General features: G+C 39.8%; 1 protein-coding gene and 1 long non-coding RNA gene across 3 annotated transcripts; one reads left to right on the forward strand and one right to left on the reverse strand.

Annotated features, from left to right (window-relative positions):
• Positions 1-1,773: 1,773 nt before the first annotated feature.
• LOC133746113 (isoflavone reductase homolog) lies at positions 1,774-4,517 on the forward strand. The gene is made up of 4 exons (XM_062174276.1): positions 1,774-2,145; positions 2,375-2,615; positions 3,030-3,233; positions 4,054-4,517. Exons 1-4 carry the CDS (start codon positions 1,798-1,800, stop codon positions 4,215-4,217), a joined length of 957 nt encoding a protein of 318 aa, XP_062030260.1. The 5' UTR covers positions 1,774-1,797; the 3' UTR covers positions 4,218-4,517.
• Positions 4,518-14,046: 9,529 nt separating this feature from the next.
• On the reverse strand, positions 14,047-15,754 carry LOC133707113 (uncharacterized). 2 transcript variants are annotated; one of them, XR_009844926.1, is made up of 3 exons: positions 15,194-15,754; positions 14,647-14,715; positions 14,047-14,185 (listed from the first exon to the last, which is right to left on the reverse strand). It is a non-coding gene; the product is annotated as an uncharacterized LOC133707113 (long non-coding RNA). The 2 variants fall into 2 exon arrangements; XR_009844927.1 differs by having other exon boundaries at positions 14,047-14,715.
• Positions 15,755-18,470: the final 2,716 nt, after the last annotated feature.

An 18,470-nucleotide genomic window follows, 5' to 3' on the forward strand; every position in this document is an offset into this window, starting at 1 on the left:
TCCTCATCATCGCAGATCTTCGCGAGTGTTCTCGATCTGGGTTTCAAGAAAAATGAGTCTCTCTTGTGATAAACATCTTTGATTCGTGAAAACTTTGATCTTTTCTGCTTTTAATTATTGCAATCATCATCGCAGATCTTCGCGAGTGTTCTCGATCTGGGTTTCAAGAAAAATGAGTCTCTCTTGTGATTAACATCTCTGATTCGTGAAAACTTTGATCTTTTCTGCTTTTAATTATTGCAATCAGAGTTTTGCTTACTGTGTTTGATCTGGGGATCTCTGAGACTCAGTGCCAGTTCTAAGATGAAGGAAAAGATTGGATTTTTAGTGTTTGTTTGGTTTTTGCTATGTCGGTTTTCTGTGGGGAGGTTTGTGGTGGAGTACAACAGCTTAAAAGTGATTTCCTCAAACTCATTCAAGAATGTTTATGAATGTGCAATTGGAAATTTTGGGGTTCCTCGGTATGGAGGAAATCGATGACGGAGGTGTAGAAGTGGAGGAAATCGACGGCGGAGGTAAAGGTGGAGAAGGGGACTGTGGTGATTGAATAGAGGAGAAAGAAGGGTTTGTGTGAGAGATTCCAGTACAGTAGCATGGTGACAAGCGATGGAAGAAGAGGGAGAGGAGGAAGAGAGTACTATCAGAGAGCTCCGACGACCCAGAGATGGAGGCCGAAATAATCTTAATTCTGAACTTGTTGATGGCCATGATGGCCTTGGTGTTGTCAGGGGATAGCTCCTGGGAGGTGTAGGGCGGGGTTTCGAAGGGGTCGCCGGTGTCGGATCACATGGGGGAGAGGTAGCGGAAGGGGGAGTCGGCGGTGTAGGCGGAGTGATCGGAGTTGATGGAGGAGGATTTCTTCAGGGCTTCCATTTTGGTGCTCTTGGAAAAAGGCAAAAAAAAAAATAATTGAAAAAAAAATAGAGACCAAGTCAGGGCTATAATAGGTATTTTCATTCAAAATGGGTCCACCAAACTGAGTTAACATCAAAAGATTAGCCATGTCAGCCACTTAACAGATAATTTTGAAAGTTAATGGATTGGACCTATTGGGTGAGAAATTGAGAGATGAAGGAGTAAACATGTCAAATTAAAAGACGATGGATTGAAATATTTTTTCACTAAAAGTTCAGGAACTAAATAGTATTTAACCCTTTTATTTATCTCCAATGTCTTCTTTTGCTCATCTTATAATTGATAGCGGGATAGGTCAGGTTTTCCCTGTTGTGAGTAATTGAGATTTTTTTTCTTTTCTTTTTGTACCAACAAATAATTTTGATCAGGGAGAAAAGGTTAGCAGTACAGCTAATGAAAACAGTGACTATATTATTCTCCATCATAGATGTCAAAAAAAAACACTGACCCATCCTGTCTATCTTGCCCTATAAAATGCAAGCTGGTTTGTTCAAGTCAAGAATTTATAACAAATTAATCCAAGTAAAGTCTATATACATGCAACTAAAAACTCACCTAACATGTAAGTCACTTTCGGGGTATAAATAGCTAGAAAAATCAATATTTGAATTTGTTAAGAGTTTGCTATCCGTGTCTTGCTAGTAGCCATGCAGCACCAACCCATTTCAAACTCTTCCTTTCTGCTGCGTCTAGGGCACCAACCATTTAATAAGAGTGACTTTTACTGCAAAATGCAAAACCCAAACTTAGCTTGCTTGCGACAAATTGTGTCTGAAAAGGAAAAATAATGGACATCGATTGCCAACTACACTGTCTCTCTCTATATATAGGTATCGTGTCTTTGTAATAACGGAAGACATAACCAGAGAGCTAGGCAAAGACATGGCAAATGCAAAGAGCAACCTTAAGGTTCTTGTGGTAGGTGGTACTGGATATATTGGGAGAAGGATTGTTAGTGCCAGCCTAGCACAAGGCTACCCGACTTATGTCCTTCAAAGGCCGGCAACGGAGATTGGCCTCGATATTGAGAAACTACAAATGCTCTTGTCGTTTAAGAAGCAAGGGGCTCATCTCGTGGAGGGTTCGTTTTCTGATATCCAAAGCCTTGTCGATGCCGTGAAACAAGTTGACGTTGTCATTTGCACCATGTCGGGGGTGCATTTCCGGAGTCACAACCTTTTGTTGCAGCTCAAGCTTGTTGAAGCCATTAAACAAGCTGGAAATGTTAAGGTATTTGACTCCGATTTATTTTCTCTCATTAATGTACATAACAATTACATATGTATGGCAATCCAGGATTTTCTTCCTTCAACAAGGCTATGAACTAACTCAGGGCGTAGAATAGCTTTAGGTCAAAGTTCTAAGGAATAGGTTCTCGAATTTTTGCAAGCAGGTCTAAACCCTAACATTTAGTCTATCATGAGCCGTATTTACTTTTTTTGTCCCTCTCTATGTGTAGCGCTTCTTGCCATCAGAGTTTGGTTTGGACCCGGCGCGTATGGGACATGCACTTGAACCAGGAAGAGTAACATTTGATGAGAAAATGGTGGTGAGAAAGGCAATAGAAGACGCCAACATCCCCTTCACCTATGTGTGTGGTGCTGGCTTCGCCGGTTATTTTGCGGGCAATCTCTCTCAGATGGGAACACTTGTTCCTCCGAAGGACAAAGTCCTTATTTATGGAGATGGCAACACTAAAGGTAACGTTTCATGTTATGCATATTATACTTATCAAAAAACAAGTAAACAGAAAAAATCTTATATAAAGAAAAAAAAAAATTGTTGTCCTTATATAAAGAAAAAAAAAATTGTTGTCCTTATACTCAAGTGTTACCCATCCCTTTGGTAATTATATTTATTTAACTCATTTGGTTTTTTAATTATTTAGGTTCTTTAAAGGTTGTTCACAAAAGGAAATAAATATATTTTCATTTTCTTTTAAATTACTTTTAAGACTCCGTAAACCATCCATCCTTTAGATTTTTTAAGATAGTGTTTTTAACAAAATTAAAGTCCAATTTAACAACCAAGATATTTTAATGAAAATTCAATTTTATACAAGGGTACACTACCAAATATTCGTCTGAAGTTTTTGTTGATGTCCATGTACACAGTATCTTTCATGGACGAAGATGACATCGGAAGCTATACAATCAAGACAATAGATGATCCGCGAACTTGCAACAAAACATTGTATCTTCTTCCGCCCGAAAACCTACTCACTCAAAGACAATTGGTGGACATTTGGGAAAATCTTGTTGGAAAGAAACTAGAGAAAATTTCCCTTTCTAAAGAAGACCTCCTTGCCTCTATGAAAGGTAAGAGTACTAAAGTGTTGCAAGGTAGCTAGAAAGTTGTTTGAGTGAATATATATATATATATATATATATATATATATATATATTAAAGAGGATCAAAGGATCGTGTTATGAATAATTTGAAACTCTCAGACTTATGCAATTTGTTTTCCATTACTGTATCAAGAGACAAGCTAGTGTACTGGTGGGTATGAGATACCCTCATTTACAATTATTTGAACAAAAATTTACAAGTATTTGAACCAAAATTACAACATTGAGAACAAAAGTTACCATATTCATTTACACTATTTACATATAGTTAAACAAAAATTACAACATTGACAACTAATTTGTTCAAAAGCTTGTAAAAATGTTGTAAGAGGTGTAATTACCATTATTAGAACTAAGATTACAACATTGACAATGAATTTGTTCAAAAACTTGTAAAATGTCGTAAGAGGTGTAATTACCATTATTAGAACTAAAATTACACAAAGTAGGACTCAAATTACAACTTTGACAACAAAATTTGTTCTCACTTTTGTAAATGTGGGTATGAGATACCCACCACTACACTAGAATTTCTCCTGTATCAAGCAATAATTTTAGTTTGGATTTTATTTTGGACATGCATTATTCATTGTTGGGTAAGTTCTGAACCCGCACGAAAGGCATAACAATTTGGACACTATTTCAGAGAGAGACTCGGTGAAATAGGCATGCTTGTGAAGATGCATATATACTACTTGCACCTAGACATGTATACATTGTACTTCCTCTAATCCTTTGAGTAATATATATATATATATATATATCTGTGTGTGTGTGTGTTTTTCAGGTATGGACTATGCAGGCCAGGTCGGGGTGGGGCATTTCTATCACATTTTCTATGAAGGCTCTTTGACAAACTTCGAAATAGAGGAGGAAGGAGAAGAAGCTTCAAAGCTTTATCCAGAAGTGAAATACACCCGCATGGATGAATACTTGAAAATTTATGCATAAGAATGAAATATATGTCTCTGCAATCTATATCTAGAATCACAATTAGCAGATGGACATAATCATCATGTAAACACACCAAGACATAAACGCGGGCTCGTGTGGCCAATCATGTGCAGCACTCCTTGCAAACTCTCAAGTGTGCACAGAGCCCCCCTATTTATGGTGACCACGATCACTTAGTCTTCCATTTTTCTATCACTCTTGACGATATATGTATATGAGAAACAAGAAATAATATTACTATGTTTTCGAAATTTACCTTTATAATAAGTACAAGGCTAAATGTGCATTGGCGAAAGAGGTCGGAGAAAGCATGCCGAGGTTGGATGTGCTGAATGCCTGAATGCCGTTTTTTTTTTTTTCCTTAAAAGGAGGGTAAAATTGGAAATTAAGGTACAAATTATTAATTGCTATGTGTATTAAGATTTTTACTGTACATTGAACAACACATTTTTTGAAAGTGCGTGCATGCACTGTTAATCTCCCATATTCCTCCCTCAAAAAAAGAAAGGGAGTTTCTATTCATATCTCTTCCAAATCAAGTAGTCACTTTATTGAGCGTTTCAACCTCATTACAAATGCGCTCCGTGGTCTATAGAGTCACTTGACTTGGGTAAATGAAGTTCATCATGAACCTTCATGTATATTCCGTATCTAGATCCCCATCGAGATACGTAGTGACCACATTCGTAAGTTATATGTTCAGTTATTCAGAAACTACCAAACTGACAAGGTAATGGAGTGCAAAGACATCCATTACAAGAGAATTTGTCTCATCGTAGTCGATTCCAGAGCGTTTTGTGAGAAGCCTTGCGCCATAAGGCTAGATTACCATATCTTTTTCTCATCACGCTTTCTAACAAAGACCCATTAATCAACAAGTTTTATGTTAGGAGGTGTTGGCATCACTGGCTCGAAAAACCTTCCTCTTCGTTAGAGAATCCAATTAACTCAACCTGGATCGCATCTTTCTATTTAGGCTAATTTTCTCTATGTTGGCATTCATTCATCAACGGAGCGCAGTTCGATATCATCGGACTTAACAAACTCATGAGCTATGAAATGGCGAATACATCATCAATCATGATGGAGTTTTTATCCCACGTCTCATGTACACTAGTGTAATTTTCAGAGAGCTCTATGTTCTCAGGAATAGGTTCTGATGTTGAGGCGTCCTCCAACGATAACCTTAAACTAGAACATTCTCATGAGGCGGATTTTGAGTATCGATGATCAAAGGATTGGATTGTGCTAAAGTATCCTTCGAACCCACGGGCCTCCCACACATCCTAGCTGGGGCCATGACCTGTGACGCCAAAATGCCACACTCTCTGGCGTTGGTGTCATGCCTACCTCGATGTAGGGTGGCGTTACGTTCTCTCTTAGGGACGTCCATCCTTGCAGGCATGTTCGCAGTAGATGTGTGTAATCTAGTCACTTTAGCGAGGATCGAGATGAGACATAGTGGGGACAGACCACGATAATTCCTGTCATTCCTGTTGAACATCCGTGTTCTTATCTGCCCTCTAACGACGGGAAGTCTGTCTCATCAAAGTGACAATCTGTAAGACATGAGGTAAAGAGATCATCGCCTAGCAAGGGTATTAAGGAGCGGACAATGGTTGGAGTCTCATATCCAACGTATTTGCTCATTCGTCTGTGAGAACCCATCGTAGTGCGATGTGGCAGCGCAATAGGCAAATAAATGCCTCAATCAAATGTGCGTAATTATGAGATACTTGTATCCAGTCACTAGCTGTAACGCAAAGATAGATTGAGTGGCTGTGAGTAGTAGACGAATTAGCATAACTGCATGCGTTATTTCATAACCCCAAGCGGATATAAGGAGATTGGTGCTCATTACCAGTGTCTGGGCTACCATCGTAGCCATTTTGGCGAGACCAGTTAGGTGTGTACATGGGAATATGATGTCCAACATCAGTCCCAGTGTAATAATCATCGAAAGCCTTCGATGTAAACTCTCTAGCACTATCAAGTCCAATTGACTGAATGAGATGATAAGGGGAGTGAGCCCTTCACCATATGATATGTGCTAGGAGTGTAGTATAAGCAGCATTACAAGTGGACAATGACACAACACGTGACCAGTGTGTTTGCGTGTCAACCAACATCATGAAATATATAAACGTTCGCAAGTTAGTTGAATCAGTTCATAGAATAGCCTTGGATTCTCTGTAAGAACAGAAGGAGTATTGTCGTATCCTTTGTATAAGACGGTCTCAGTCCTAATTTCCATGAGGAATATGCTTTTTAGAATGAGCGAGAGGCCTTAGAAGTAACCAATGAGGATTTTGGTTGGGCCTAAGCGTCTGAAACGCTATTTGAAGCAAAGTTGGTGATTGCAGCATCACCTGTGGAGCCATCACCATGATGGACGCTATCCATGGCGTCATGGATATGGACTACGCCAGCCCTAGGCTAGCGGGGGATGGCGGCGGCGCTAGAGGCAGCGGTGGTGGTCACACTTAGTCCAGGAATCAATCTTTGATTCATGCTTCGTTTCACTCGAAAGAATGGATGTCCGTGTGAAGTCTTTAGTAGACGGATCGTCATATCATGACTAGGATGACCTACCATGTCATGGCAAAGCCAATATGTGTCTAAATCCAAGAGATCTTCTCTCATAACTTTATTGAATTTAATAGCTCGAATAGTGGTGACATAAAGTCCACTAAAGAGACACATAAGTTTCTTTAAGATGAGCCTTTATTCGCATTCATTTGAGGTATTGCAAAGGAGTTTATTTCCGTTCTCTACATGCGTTTACGCATGGAATCCGTTGGCTTGAATGGCTCAATAGGGTTCGATTCGCCCTAGGATTGTCACGCCCCGAATTTTGAATAAATAAATTCAAATCCGAAACGCGATAACTTAACAAGCACAAGAAAAACACATAGAAAATTTTTCATTTAAATTAAGCAACTAAACAAACTGAGCTCACAATGTCAATACCGACTCGTTCTTTAGAGTCACATATTACATTACAGATAGTTTACAAATTAAACTGAATGACAATTCAATAAGTAAACACACCCACCACAACTCACTACACAACGGAAGACTTAAAACTAAGAGTACCCTTCGACGTCCACGCTACCGAACGTACACCTCAGCTTCGACGACAACTAATCGATATTCTAACCTGCACAAAAACCCCTACACCATAGAATAGTGCACCGGGATTGAACAAAACAAACCCGGTAAGCTTTTAAGCCCGCATGAGTAAACTCAGATAAAGTGACTCACGTCACGCATGCTTATAATTTCTCAACTCGTGAGAAGAATTAAAACAACAATATTTAATTCCACAAAATACATGTTTTCACCATCTTAGCCTAACAAAAACAATATGCAATTATCACAACAACAACGTCAAGTTCAAATTAAACAATAACATGCTCAATAATTTCAACCCAACTAAAAACCCACATGCTCTGTCTCTCAATTCATTTTATCTTATTTCCCACAATCTCCAATTATACAAATAACTCCCATTATTTTAAACATTTTATGTCGCCACAATCTATCAGATCACCATTCCTTTGCCTCAACGGCACAACCAGGAAATCATACTCATTTCCCTCAACATAACGCGTTTGCCAAAATCATGTCATCCCAACTCATTTCCCAATCACTACAGATCACAACCCACAACTGTACCCATAATAAGAATTAAGCAAAATTAGTAATCCCTGCATAGAAACTTAGTTCAGGAGACCACATGAAAACAAAAAGAATTCATAGTAATCCCTGCAAATAGTTTAGTTCAGAAGATTACATTAAAAGAAACTATACAAAAGGCAATAATCCTTGCATATAACTTAGTTCAGGAGATTACAATAAAACCAATCAATTCAGAAAACAGTAATCCCTGCATATAATTTAGTTCAGGAGATTACGAAAACAAACAATTAAATCAAACAATATAATTCATAATACTCCAAATCTCATGTATAAATTAAAGAAAGAACACCAGAAACATTCTTCGAAACTACGTACTCATGATGCAGTAACATAGTTACCACCATGACCGTACACATACAACAGACTACGTACTCATGATGCAGTATAACCCAGTTACCACCATGACCGCACGCATACGACAGACTACGTACTCATGATGCAGTAACCTAGTTACCACTATGACCGCACGCATACGACAGACTACGTACTCATGATGCAGTAACCTAGTTACCACCATGACGGTACGCATGCAACAGACTAGAGCTCTAACTGAATCGTAACCTGTCACTCCCGTCGGGGTTCAGTCTTACGATAATAAAAATCGTAACCTGTCACCTAGGCTGAGGTTCCGCCTTACGATATCTTGCACTTCGATTACTATTAAACCGTCGAACTTTGGACACCCCCGTCCTCAGAACAATCCTACTTCGGTTATCATTAAACCGTCGAACTTTGGACACCCCCGTCCTCAGAACAATCTTACTTCGGTTATCACTAAACCGTCGAACTTTGGACCCTTCGGCCCTCAGAACAAAACATTTAAAACAAATCCCACATTACTCAAATACTTTCCTCAAGCAATACACACTTTTACACAATAATCAACACAACATGATAATTGTAAACTCGTAGGAGAAATGCTCGAAATAACAATTCAATCAACTCTCAATCATTACTTCACCAATGTCACACCATCCAATATATATATTCCACGTAAATATATATATACGTAGTCATTCACGCAGGAATGACCACTAATACCAACTATAGTTTTATAAAGGATTAAATACTTCTTACTCCTCAAACTTTTCCCTGAAAAATAGTTCAGTCCCTCGCCTTTTAAATTAAACTGGATAGTCATTATTCTCTCTAATTCTCACACAAATGGTCCAAAACAGGTCCAAAATGACTATAATACCCTCACTTCTTTTTTATATTATTTTTCTCTCTTTTTTTTTCCTTTTTTTATATTTTTTTCTTCTCTTTTTTTTTTTTTTTTTTCTAGCTCTCTCTCTCTCTCTCTCTCTCTCTCAGTTCATATCTGACTTCGAGTTCATCCACAGACGGCGACCCATCTCTTTTCTTTCCGCAGCGACAGCCCTGCCCCATTCTCTGATGGGCCACTCCACTCAAAACGACGCCGCACTCCTCGGCGACACCCATCCCCACCACTACGCCTTCCTCACCGCCAAGCCCCTGCCAAATTACGTCGCCTGGCTCAGATTTTGATAGGTCCAAGGTTCCGATTGAGGTCGATTAATCTCAACAAGCTGCTCTTGAAGTCAGCTCCACCCTAACCTCCCCAACTCCACTAGCAAACCCAGGATTGAAGATCGTGAAAAAAAAAAAAAGGGTTTACGCTAGAAAGTGCGGCGTCCGGCCGCCACTCAAAACACCGCCACCACCAAATGAAAGATGGGTCGAAGGTGACTCAAGCCCAGGCAGGATCGATGAATGGCATAGATCCCAGCCTCCACAAGCTCGCCTCAAAACTTCGACGCCTCTGCTCATGTTTTCTTCGACTTCCGGCCACCGCCTCGCCACGCTGCCACCATCACTCGACCCAGCAAACATCAGCCATCCTACTTTTGAATCCTCACCCCAACCTCCCCATCCTACTATTGAGCTCCGATCCAAGGCCGAGAATGGCTCCGGCAAGAGAGAAAGCTGAGAGAGTTTTAGGAGAGAATAAATGGGTACAGTCAAGCTCGTAGGACGGAGGGGGGAGAGAGAGAGAGTATAAAAAAAAGGGGAGAAAAACTAAAAAAATAGAGAAAAAATAAAAAATAAAATAAAATGAGGAAGTGAGGGGTATAATAGTCAGTTTGGATCATTTTGGACCTGTTGTGTGAGAATTAGAGAGAATAAGGACTATCCAGTTTAATTTAAAAGGCGAGGCACTGAACTGTTTTTCAGGGAAAAGTTTGAGGAGTAACAAGTATTTAATTCTTTTATAAAATATATTTCTCGAAAATCATTTTATATCAAAACAGTGTTTTAACCTACCCATGAACCGTTGTCGATCAAGTTCATATATTTTAAAACAAATAATTTGTTTCGAAAATGATTTAACAATTAAACAAGTAATTCCGAGTAATAAATAAATTCATTCGTAATTGAACCACGTGAGATTTACTCACCTCCAAATCCTGCTGCGTCTTCACACAAAACCAAGACACGCACAAAATCATCCATACTCCGCTCACACAATGCCGTCAATCACCTAATCACATCAAGGTCACACTCAATACAATACAAAGCACACAATTCACAAAACACAATTATACAACGATCCAACAGTCGGATCCTCATCCAAGACCATCCAACGTCTTCGGAACACTTCTACGATCAATCAATCAAAACTACAAGTCGATCGAACGGCCGAATCCTCACGGATCGAAAACCGAAACGAATCGAAAACCCTAAAACCCTAACATGCTCATACGATCTCCAAAAATTACAAACTATATATCGAAATGCTCGTATGGACGAGTAGATCGAAATCAGGAACAGAAACTGTCCCTGAGGTGGCCGGAAACCGCCGGAAAATACCACCACAGTGGCGGCACCGCCACCGGCCACTGTTAGAATTTGGCCGGAATTTACCTCGCAATATCTGAAATTCGATGAACCCTAGAATTTCAAAGCTTCGATTCGTCCTCCACAAGTGAAATCGTCCCAAGCCGCTTTGGGAGAAGCATCAACGTCTTATGGGCTTCAAAAGCCCTTAAGAAACACCGGCTATGGTGGTCGGAATCGGAAGTTCCTATCTGGGTTCGAAGCATCGCCGCCGCCAAACTTCCCGGCCTTGTAACGCCGTCTACTGTGCTTCCCATGACGAATCACCACCACAGACGTGTAGAGGGGACTGAGGAGAGCAGGATTCCCTTTGGAATCAAAGCAAAAGGTGGCCGGACGAGCGAGAAATCGGCCAGCGAAGGGAAGAGGCGAAACTGGGCTCGGGACCGAAGAGAGAGAAAAAGTTTCCAAAAACAGAAATTCTGATATTTTCGGATTTTTTTCCTATTTAACCAAAATGGAAACTTTTTCCAATAGCCATAACTTCTTTATACGAACTCCGATTTTCACGTTCCACATGTCCACGAACTCGTATCGATGCGCTCTACAATTTTTATGAAGGAAGTTTCTGCAGAATCCTAACGTATGAAAAGTCAAACTTCGTAACCCCCCTAAAACGTGCATTTCGAATAATTATTCGTCCAAAAATAAGTCCACTCCACCCTCGAATCACGAAATCGTACAAACGAACACTTTATTAATCTCAGGAAACATTTAGGAATTAATAACAAATTTTCGAGGTCTTACAATGATCGTAGAGAGTTTCTGTGACGGTAATCAAGGTGCCATTTGGCAAGCCGAATTTGGGCCATTTTATATCCTTGAACTAATTCTGATGACCCAGCCATCTTAGTCACAAAGTAATATGCTCAGAATTAAAATGGAGTCATAATGAAAAGAACTCGAAATTTGATTCATAAGCCAACGGAGTACATCATTGTTTCTTAACCATTAAGATAATCTAATCTAGATACTAGCAAATGCAAAATAATGGTAGTCGTTTGATTTAGTTCGGTAACTCTAAAATAAATATGACCAGGTGAGTAGAGAGACGATGGTGGAGCAAAGCGCACTTATCTCAAAACCTTCCTAGACATCATACTCACTTTGGATGAGCCTAATTGAAGAAAAACTAAGCCAATGGAATTCAGGACAAAATATATGGCAATTGCCTATTACATCTGTTGGAAAAATAAAGACTTAAACAGAATTTGGCGATCTATTGATCCCAGCCAGATTTGAAGTCTTTAACCCTTCACACTAAATCACCTTCTTGATCTTCTTGTTCGATATAGTGTCACGCCCTGAATTTTGAATAAAGGAATTCAAATCCGAAACGCTAGAATAAACAATCACAAGAAGACTCTTAGAAAATTTTTCAAATAAACTAAGCAACAAACAAACTGAACTCACAATGTCAATACCGACTCGTTCTTTAGAGTTACATATTACATTACAATAGTTTACAAATTAAACTGAATATCAATTCAACGTGAAACCACTCTCACCAACTCACTACACAGCGGAAGACTACAAGTATAAGCGCCCTTCTACACCCACGTGACGGAAAGTCCACCTCAGCTTCGATAACGATCACCCGATATTCTAACCTGCACAATAAACCCTACACCGTAGAATAGTGCACCGGGAATGAACAAAACAAACCCGGTAAGCTTTTCAGCCCGTATGAGTAAACTCAATTAAAGTGACTCACGTTACTTATGCTTATAATTTCTCAGTTCGTGAGATAATTAAAGCAACAATATTTAATTCCACAAAACACAACCAAACATCAAGTTCATATCATATCATATCATCACAACGACAAATCACACTCACTTCCCTTCAACATAAAACATTTGTCAAAACGATGACCTCACAACTTATTTCCCAATCACTACAGATCACAACCCACAACTGTACCCACAATAAGAATTAAGCAAAATCAGTAATCCCTGCATAGAAACTTAGTTCAGAAATTTACATTCAAACAAACAATTTAAAAAGCGGTAATCCCTGCATATAACTTAGTTCAGGAGATTACATAAAAACAAACAATTCAAAAGACAGTAATCCCTGCATATAACTTAGTTCAGGATAGGCCTGGGCACGGGCCGGGACCGCATGTCAATTTGCTAGGCCTGGGACCAGGGTTCTAAAAATCGGCCTAGGCGGCGCCTAGGCGCTGGGCGCCTCCATGCCGTTCGGATTTTAGGTTAATCGATTGAGCTAGGCGCTGGGCCGAAACTCGGCCGCCTAGTCGGGCTAGGCGGAGCCTAGGCGGGTCTGCCTGGGCGCTGGGCGCTGTGCGATTAGGTGCTGGGAGGATTGGGCGTTGGCTGGGCGCTAGGAGATTCTGATATGAAGTGGTCGTACTAGCAGAGAAGCATCGAAACATAGTATCTGAGAATGTAGAACCTGGTTTTCTGGTGTTTTTCCATCATCACACATCGTTTTCAGAACCTGATTTTCGTGTGGCTTTTGATCTTTGATTGTGGCCATGACAGATTTAGGGAATTGAATTTGGGGATTAAGTTGATGAGAGGATCCAGTCAAAGAGAAATGGAAAATATTTGATGAGCAGATTATTATATTTCGCAGATGTTGATGATTGGGTTTTAGAAGTTGCAAAAATTGAAAGATAAGGACATGGGGTTCTTGATAGAAATTGGGGGTTTTCTGGGTTATGCAGAATTGCAGATGATCGAAGAATGGTACTGTGAGATCCAAATTGAAGTTGGGTATTCTATTGTATGTTCTCAAGTCTATAATAATATAGACTTGCATAGAGGCCCAACAAATAAGTGACATCTGTCACTTTTTTATTTTTTTGGCTAATGATTAGTACCATTGTTAATTTCATGAACGTTTTTTTCCCTATTTTGACTATTTGCAACTAATGTAAGACTTTTAATATTTTTATTTATTAATTATATATCATAAAATTATTAAAAAATAAAAACCGCCTAGTCCCCGCCTAGGCCCCTAGGCGCTAGTCCTCGAACCACCGCCCGACTATCGCCTAGCGTTTTTTAGAACCTTGCCCGGGACCAAGCCCGTTTTTTTCGGGCCGGGCTCAAATTGTGTTTTTCAATTATAGGGACCATGAAGGACCGGACCAAATAGGCCCGGGCCGGTCCTGCCGGGTTTTCGGGCCCAAAAGTCTAATTTTGCTTACCTTCATTTTCAGATTTTCTCCACAGTTTCATCATGTTTCTGATTTTCTGGGTTTAAAGAAGAATATAAAATCATACAAATCACAAACTAAGCAATAGCATCCAACTTTCATAGCTTCTTCAAAGTTACAAAGTACAAACAAATGAAATTTCAACGTTTAAAACTTTAAATACAACCAACTCGTCCCCAATAACTGCAGCTGCTTCGGGCATTATCAAAATCGAATCCTTGTACCCAGAAACACAGAATTGGAATCAACCAAGATACTGAAAGCAATATTATGGTAAACTCATGACTTAACCTTTTCATGGTTCCAAAAGAAGCATTAAGAAAAGTCTTCTTCAACATAATGAGATTTCCAACAAAATCATCTTCATTGTCAGGAAATTAACCTTTAACTGTTTTCAAAGATTGATATTTCTCAAAAGCTAAATAAATATTGTTCATATATTTCATGACTAGAGTTATGACATATAATTGATTTATTAGAACAGTGAATTTGATGAAAATACCCTATAAAGAAGGATTTTGAACAAAGGCTGTTTAGACTGGACCAAATAAATAAGATTGATCCTGTATAATCGTAGTGAAGGATGTACAATACAGGTAAAGACATATAAATTCGCAGTTCGAAACTTCAAATGAAGATAGAAATTTTAATCAAACATAAGAGATATGAGCAATTTACCTGATACTCTGCTTCCACTGGAATACAATCAAGTGAATATGGTTGTTGGAGACGAGCAATGATACGATCCTGTCAGAACATAGAAACAGAATAGGGTATAACTGAGATACAAACAGATGAAGTCAACTACTGATGTCAAAAACACAAAACAGCATATGCTGGTGGAATGAAAGAGGAAGCTTGAGGAAGAATAGACAATGTAAATTTGCTATATATGTGTGTCCATCGTCACTTAACTTCCAGACAACCAAGTTAATCAAACACAATTTTGCCATATCACCATCCCAAACATATCTTTGAGAGCATAATCTTGAAAGGACAGGCATCAATTGCTCCAGAAGAGAGGTTATTCTTCCGTTCAGATTTCTTAATGCTTCATATCAATGCGCACACGGAAACCATGGCAATTCTATTTAAAATTTGCAAAATACAATTACCATTTATGGAATAACAGAACCAATATTTGCCAACCCAAATTTTCCATGTAGCAGAATACAAAGAAATTAACTATGGGAAAACTTACATACACCACTAACTAAATGGATACCTTGCTCAACGAGTTATGACCTCCACCCCAATCTCATCTAAACCTTTAACATCAACCTTTAATAGCAGAGGTTGCCAACAACCAGAGAAGTTGTCGACTGAGTTAGTAATCGAATAAGGCCAGAAGGTATTGAAGGCTAGGGATTGCTGGGTTTCTGGAAATCGGGAAATTGGGAAAGCTAGGTACTTGTTCGAATTCGAAAGCGGGTAAGCTATGAATGGATTGAGGGCTAGGGATTGCTGGGTTTCTGGAAATCGGGAAAGCTATGAATCGATTGAGGGCTAAGGAATCGAGTTAGTAATTGAAGAAGGCCAGGAATCGAAGAACTCGAAGGCTGCAGATGCTACCGATTACTGGGTTTCTGGAAATCGGGAAATCGGTATTCTAAATCGCGAATGCTAGGACTTTGTGCTTGAGGGCTAAGGGAAAATCTAGGAATCGATTGCTGGGTTCGAGCTGCTAGGATGCTGGGTTTCTGAAACGAAGGCTGCAGGTCGGGGTTGAGTTTGGGAAAGGGTCGGGGTTGCAGAAGAATTGAAGAAGGCTGCGAATTTTTGAAGGCTGACTGAAGTCAAGGGTCTTAGTCAATATAGGGTAATATAGGGCTATTTCATCGGGCCTTTCTTCGGGCTTTGGGGCTTATGAATATCAGGGCCCGGGACCGGCCCGTTTAAATGCAAATGGTCCGGGTTTTAATTTTTTCTATATTTTTTTCCTCAAAGCCCGACCCGGACCTGACGGTCCGGATCGATTCGGTCCGGGTTTTCGGGCTTTCGGGCTAAAATGCCCAGGCCTAGTTCAGGAGATTACATAAAAACAAACAATTCAAAAGGTAGTAATCCCAGCATATAACTTAGTTCTGGAGATTACATATAAAGAAAACAATAAAATTCATAGAAATCCCAATCTCACGTAAACACAAACGAAAAACCCCAAAAACCTTCTCTGAACTACGACAGACTCGAGCTCAACTGAATCGTAACCTGTCACCTCTGCCGAGGTTCAACCTTACGACCAAACTTCAGACCCTTCGGTCCTCAGAATAAACCCAGGTTTACCACTGAAACCTTCTGACTCACAATTGTCACATCACAACTCCAAATAACTCTTTCAACAATATAAATCATCAAACATATACATATCCCAACGCCACACCATCCATATATATATTCCACGTAAATATATATATATACGTAGTCATTCACGCAGGAATGACCACTAATAACAACTATAGTTCACACACTTTAAAACCAAGAAATTCATTTTATACTTAAATTCATTTTTTTACCTGGGAGCCGTAGCCCTATGAACCGTAGTCGATCGAGTTCATATTATTTCAAACAAAGCATTAAATTTGAAAACGATTTACAATTATCACAACAATTCCAACAATTAAATAATTCGGTTCGTAAATGAACCATGTGAGATTTACTCACCTCTAAATCCAGCTGCGTCTTCAATACCGCCCAAAATCACAATCACAACCGTTCGCCCAACCAAAACTGTCAATCACCTAAACAAATACGATCCTAACTTAGCAATTGATTCATAACACACTTAAACGACGATCCAACGGTCGGATCATCGCCCATGACCACACAAAGTCATTGGGACAGTCATACGATCAATAAAAAAAAACTACAAGTCGATCGGACGGCCAAATCCTCACGGATCGAAAACCGAAACGAACTTAAAACCCTAAAACTTGGAAAATTCATAACATGCTCATACGATTTCCAAAAATTACAAACTATATATCGAAATGCTCGTATCGACGAGTAGATCACAATGAAGAGCAGAAACTGCCCCAGAGGTGGCCGGAGGCCGCCGGAAACCGCCACCACAGTGGCGGCACCGCCATCAAACCAAAGTCAAAATTTGACAAAACCTCCAACATCAAAGTTCTTCATCTCAACTCCAATTGAAACATTCATAACTAGCACAAAGTCAGAATCAAAGCTATTTGGCCGGAATTTACCTCGCAAGTTCAGAAAACCGATGAACTCTAGAATCACAATCTTCAAAATTCGACCTCCACACCTTGAATCGTTGCAAGCTGCTTGGAGGGAAGCATCTGCATCCTCTGGGCTTCAAAAGCCCCCAAGAATCACCGGCTATGGTGGCCGGAAACGTGATCTCCGATCTGGGTTCGAAGCATCGCCGCCGCCAAACTTACCGGCCTTGCACCGCCCTCCACAGCTCGTTTCATGCTCCAATTCTTCCACAGACCTCAAGAGGGGATTGAGGCGAAGAGATCATGAGAAGAATCGCGGCCTATGGTGGCCGGACGGCGGAGAACGAAGCTGGCGTAGGCGAGGGTGCGAAACCGGGCTCGGGCTGAAGGGAGAGAAAAAGTTTCCCGTTTTGGAAACTTCAGATTTTCAGATATTTTTCGAAAAAATCCCATATATACCAAAATGGAAAGTTTTTCCGACGGCCATAACTTTTTCATACGAACTCCGATTTCCGCGTTCCGCATGTCCACGAACTCGTATCGACGCACTCTACAACTTTCGTGAAGGAAGTTCCCACAGAATCCAAACGTATAAAAAGTCAAACTTCGTAACGCCCTAAAACGTGCACTTCGAATAATTATTCGTCCGAAAATAATTCCACTCCACCCTCGAACCACGAAATCGTACAAACGAATACTTTTAAATTAAAAATTAGTAATCCCTGCATAGAAATTTAGTTCAGGAGATCACCAAAAGTCACACAATTCAAATCATAGCAACTCCTGCATATTACTTAGTTCAGGAGATTACATTAAAACAAACAATACAAAAGGCAGTAATCCCTGCATATAACTTAGTTCTGGAGATTACATTTAAAGAAAATAATAGAATTCATAGAGATCTCAATCTCACGTAAACACAAACGAAAAACCCCAAAAACCTTCCCTGAACTACGACAGACTCGAGCTCAACTGAATCGTAACCTGTCACCTCTGCCGAGGTTCAACCTTACGACCAAACTTCAAACCATTCGGTCCTCAGAATAGAAATCCAGCTGCGTCTTCACACAAAACCAAGACAAGCACAAAATCATCCATACTCCGCTCACATAATTCCGTCAATCACCTAATCACAACAAGGTCACACTCAATACAACACAAAGCACACAATTCACAAAACACAATTATCCGACGATCCAACAGTCGGATCCTCATCCGAGACCATCCAACGTCTTCGGAACACTTCTACGATCAATAAATTAAAACTACAAGTCGATCGAACGGCCGAATCCTCATGGATCGAAAACCGAAACGAATCGAAAA

Source organism: Rosa rugosa, chromosome 4 (assembly GCF_958449725.1).
Source record: "Rosa rugosa chromosome 4, drRosRugo1.1, whole genome shotgun sequence".
Lineage (NCBI taxonomy): Eukaryota > Viridiplantae > Streptophyta > Magnoliopsida > Rosales > Rosaceae > Rosa > Rosa rugosa.

Bases quoted from the DNA above. Each gene is read 5' to 3' on its own strand.
- LOC133746113 (XM_062174276.1), top strand. From the start codon at position 1,798: ATGGCAAATGCAAAGAGCAACCTTAAGGTTCTTGTGGTAGGTGGTACT. The intron at 2,616-3,029 runs GTAACGTTTCAT...CCATGTACACAG, and splicing joins TGGAGATGGCAACACTAAAG to TATCTTTCATGGACGAAGAT. The intron at 3,234-4,053 runs GTAAGAGTACTA...TGTGTTTTTCAG, and splicing joins CCTCCTTGCCTCTATGAAAG to GTATGGACTATGCAGGCCAG.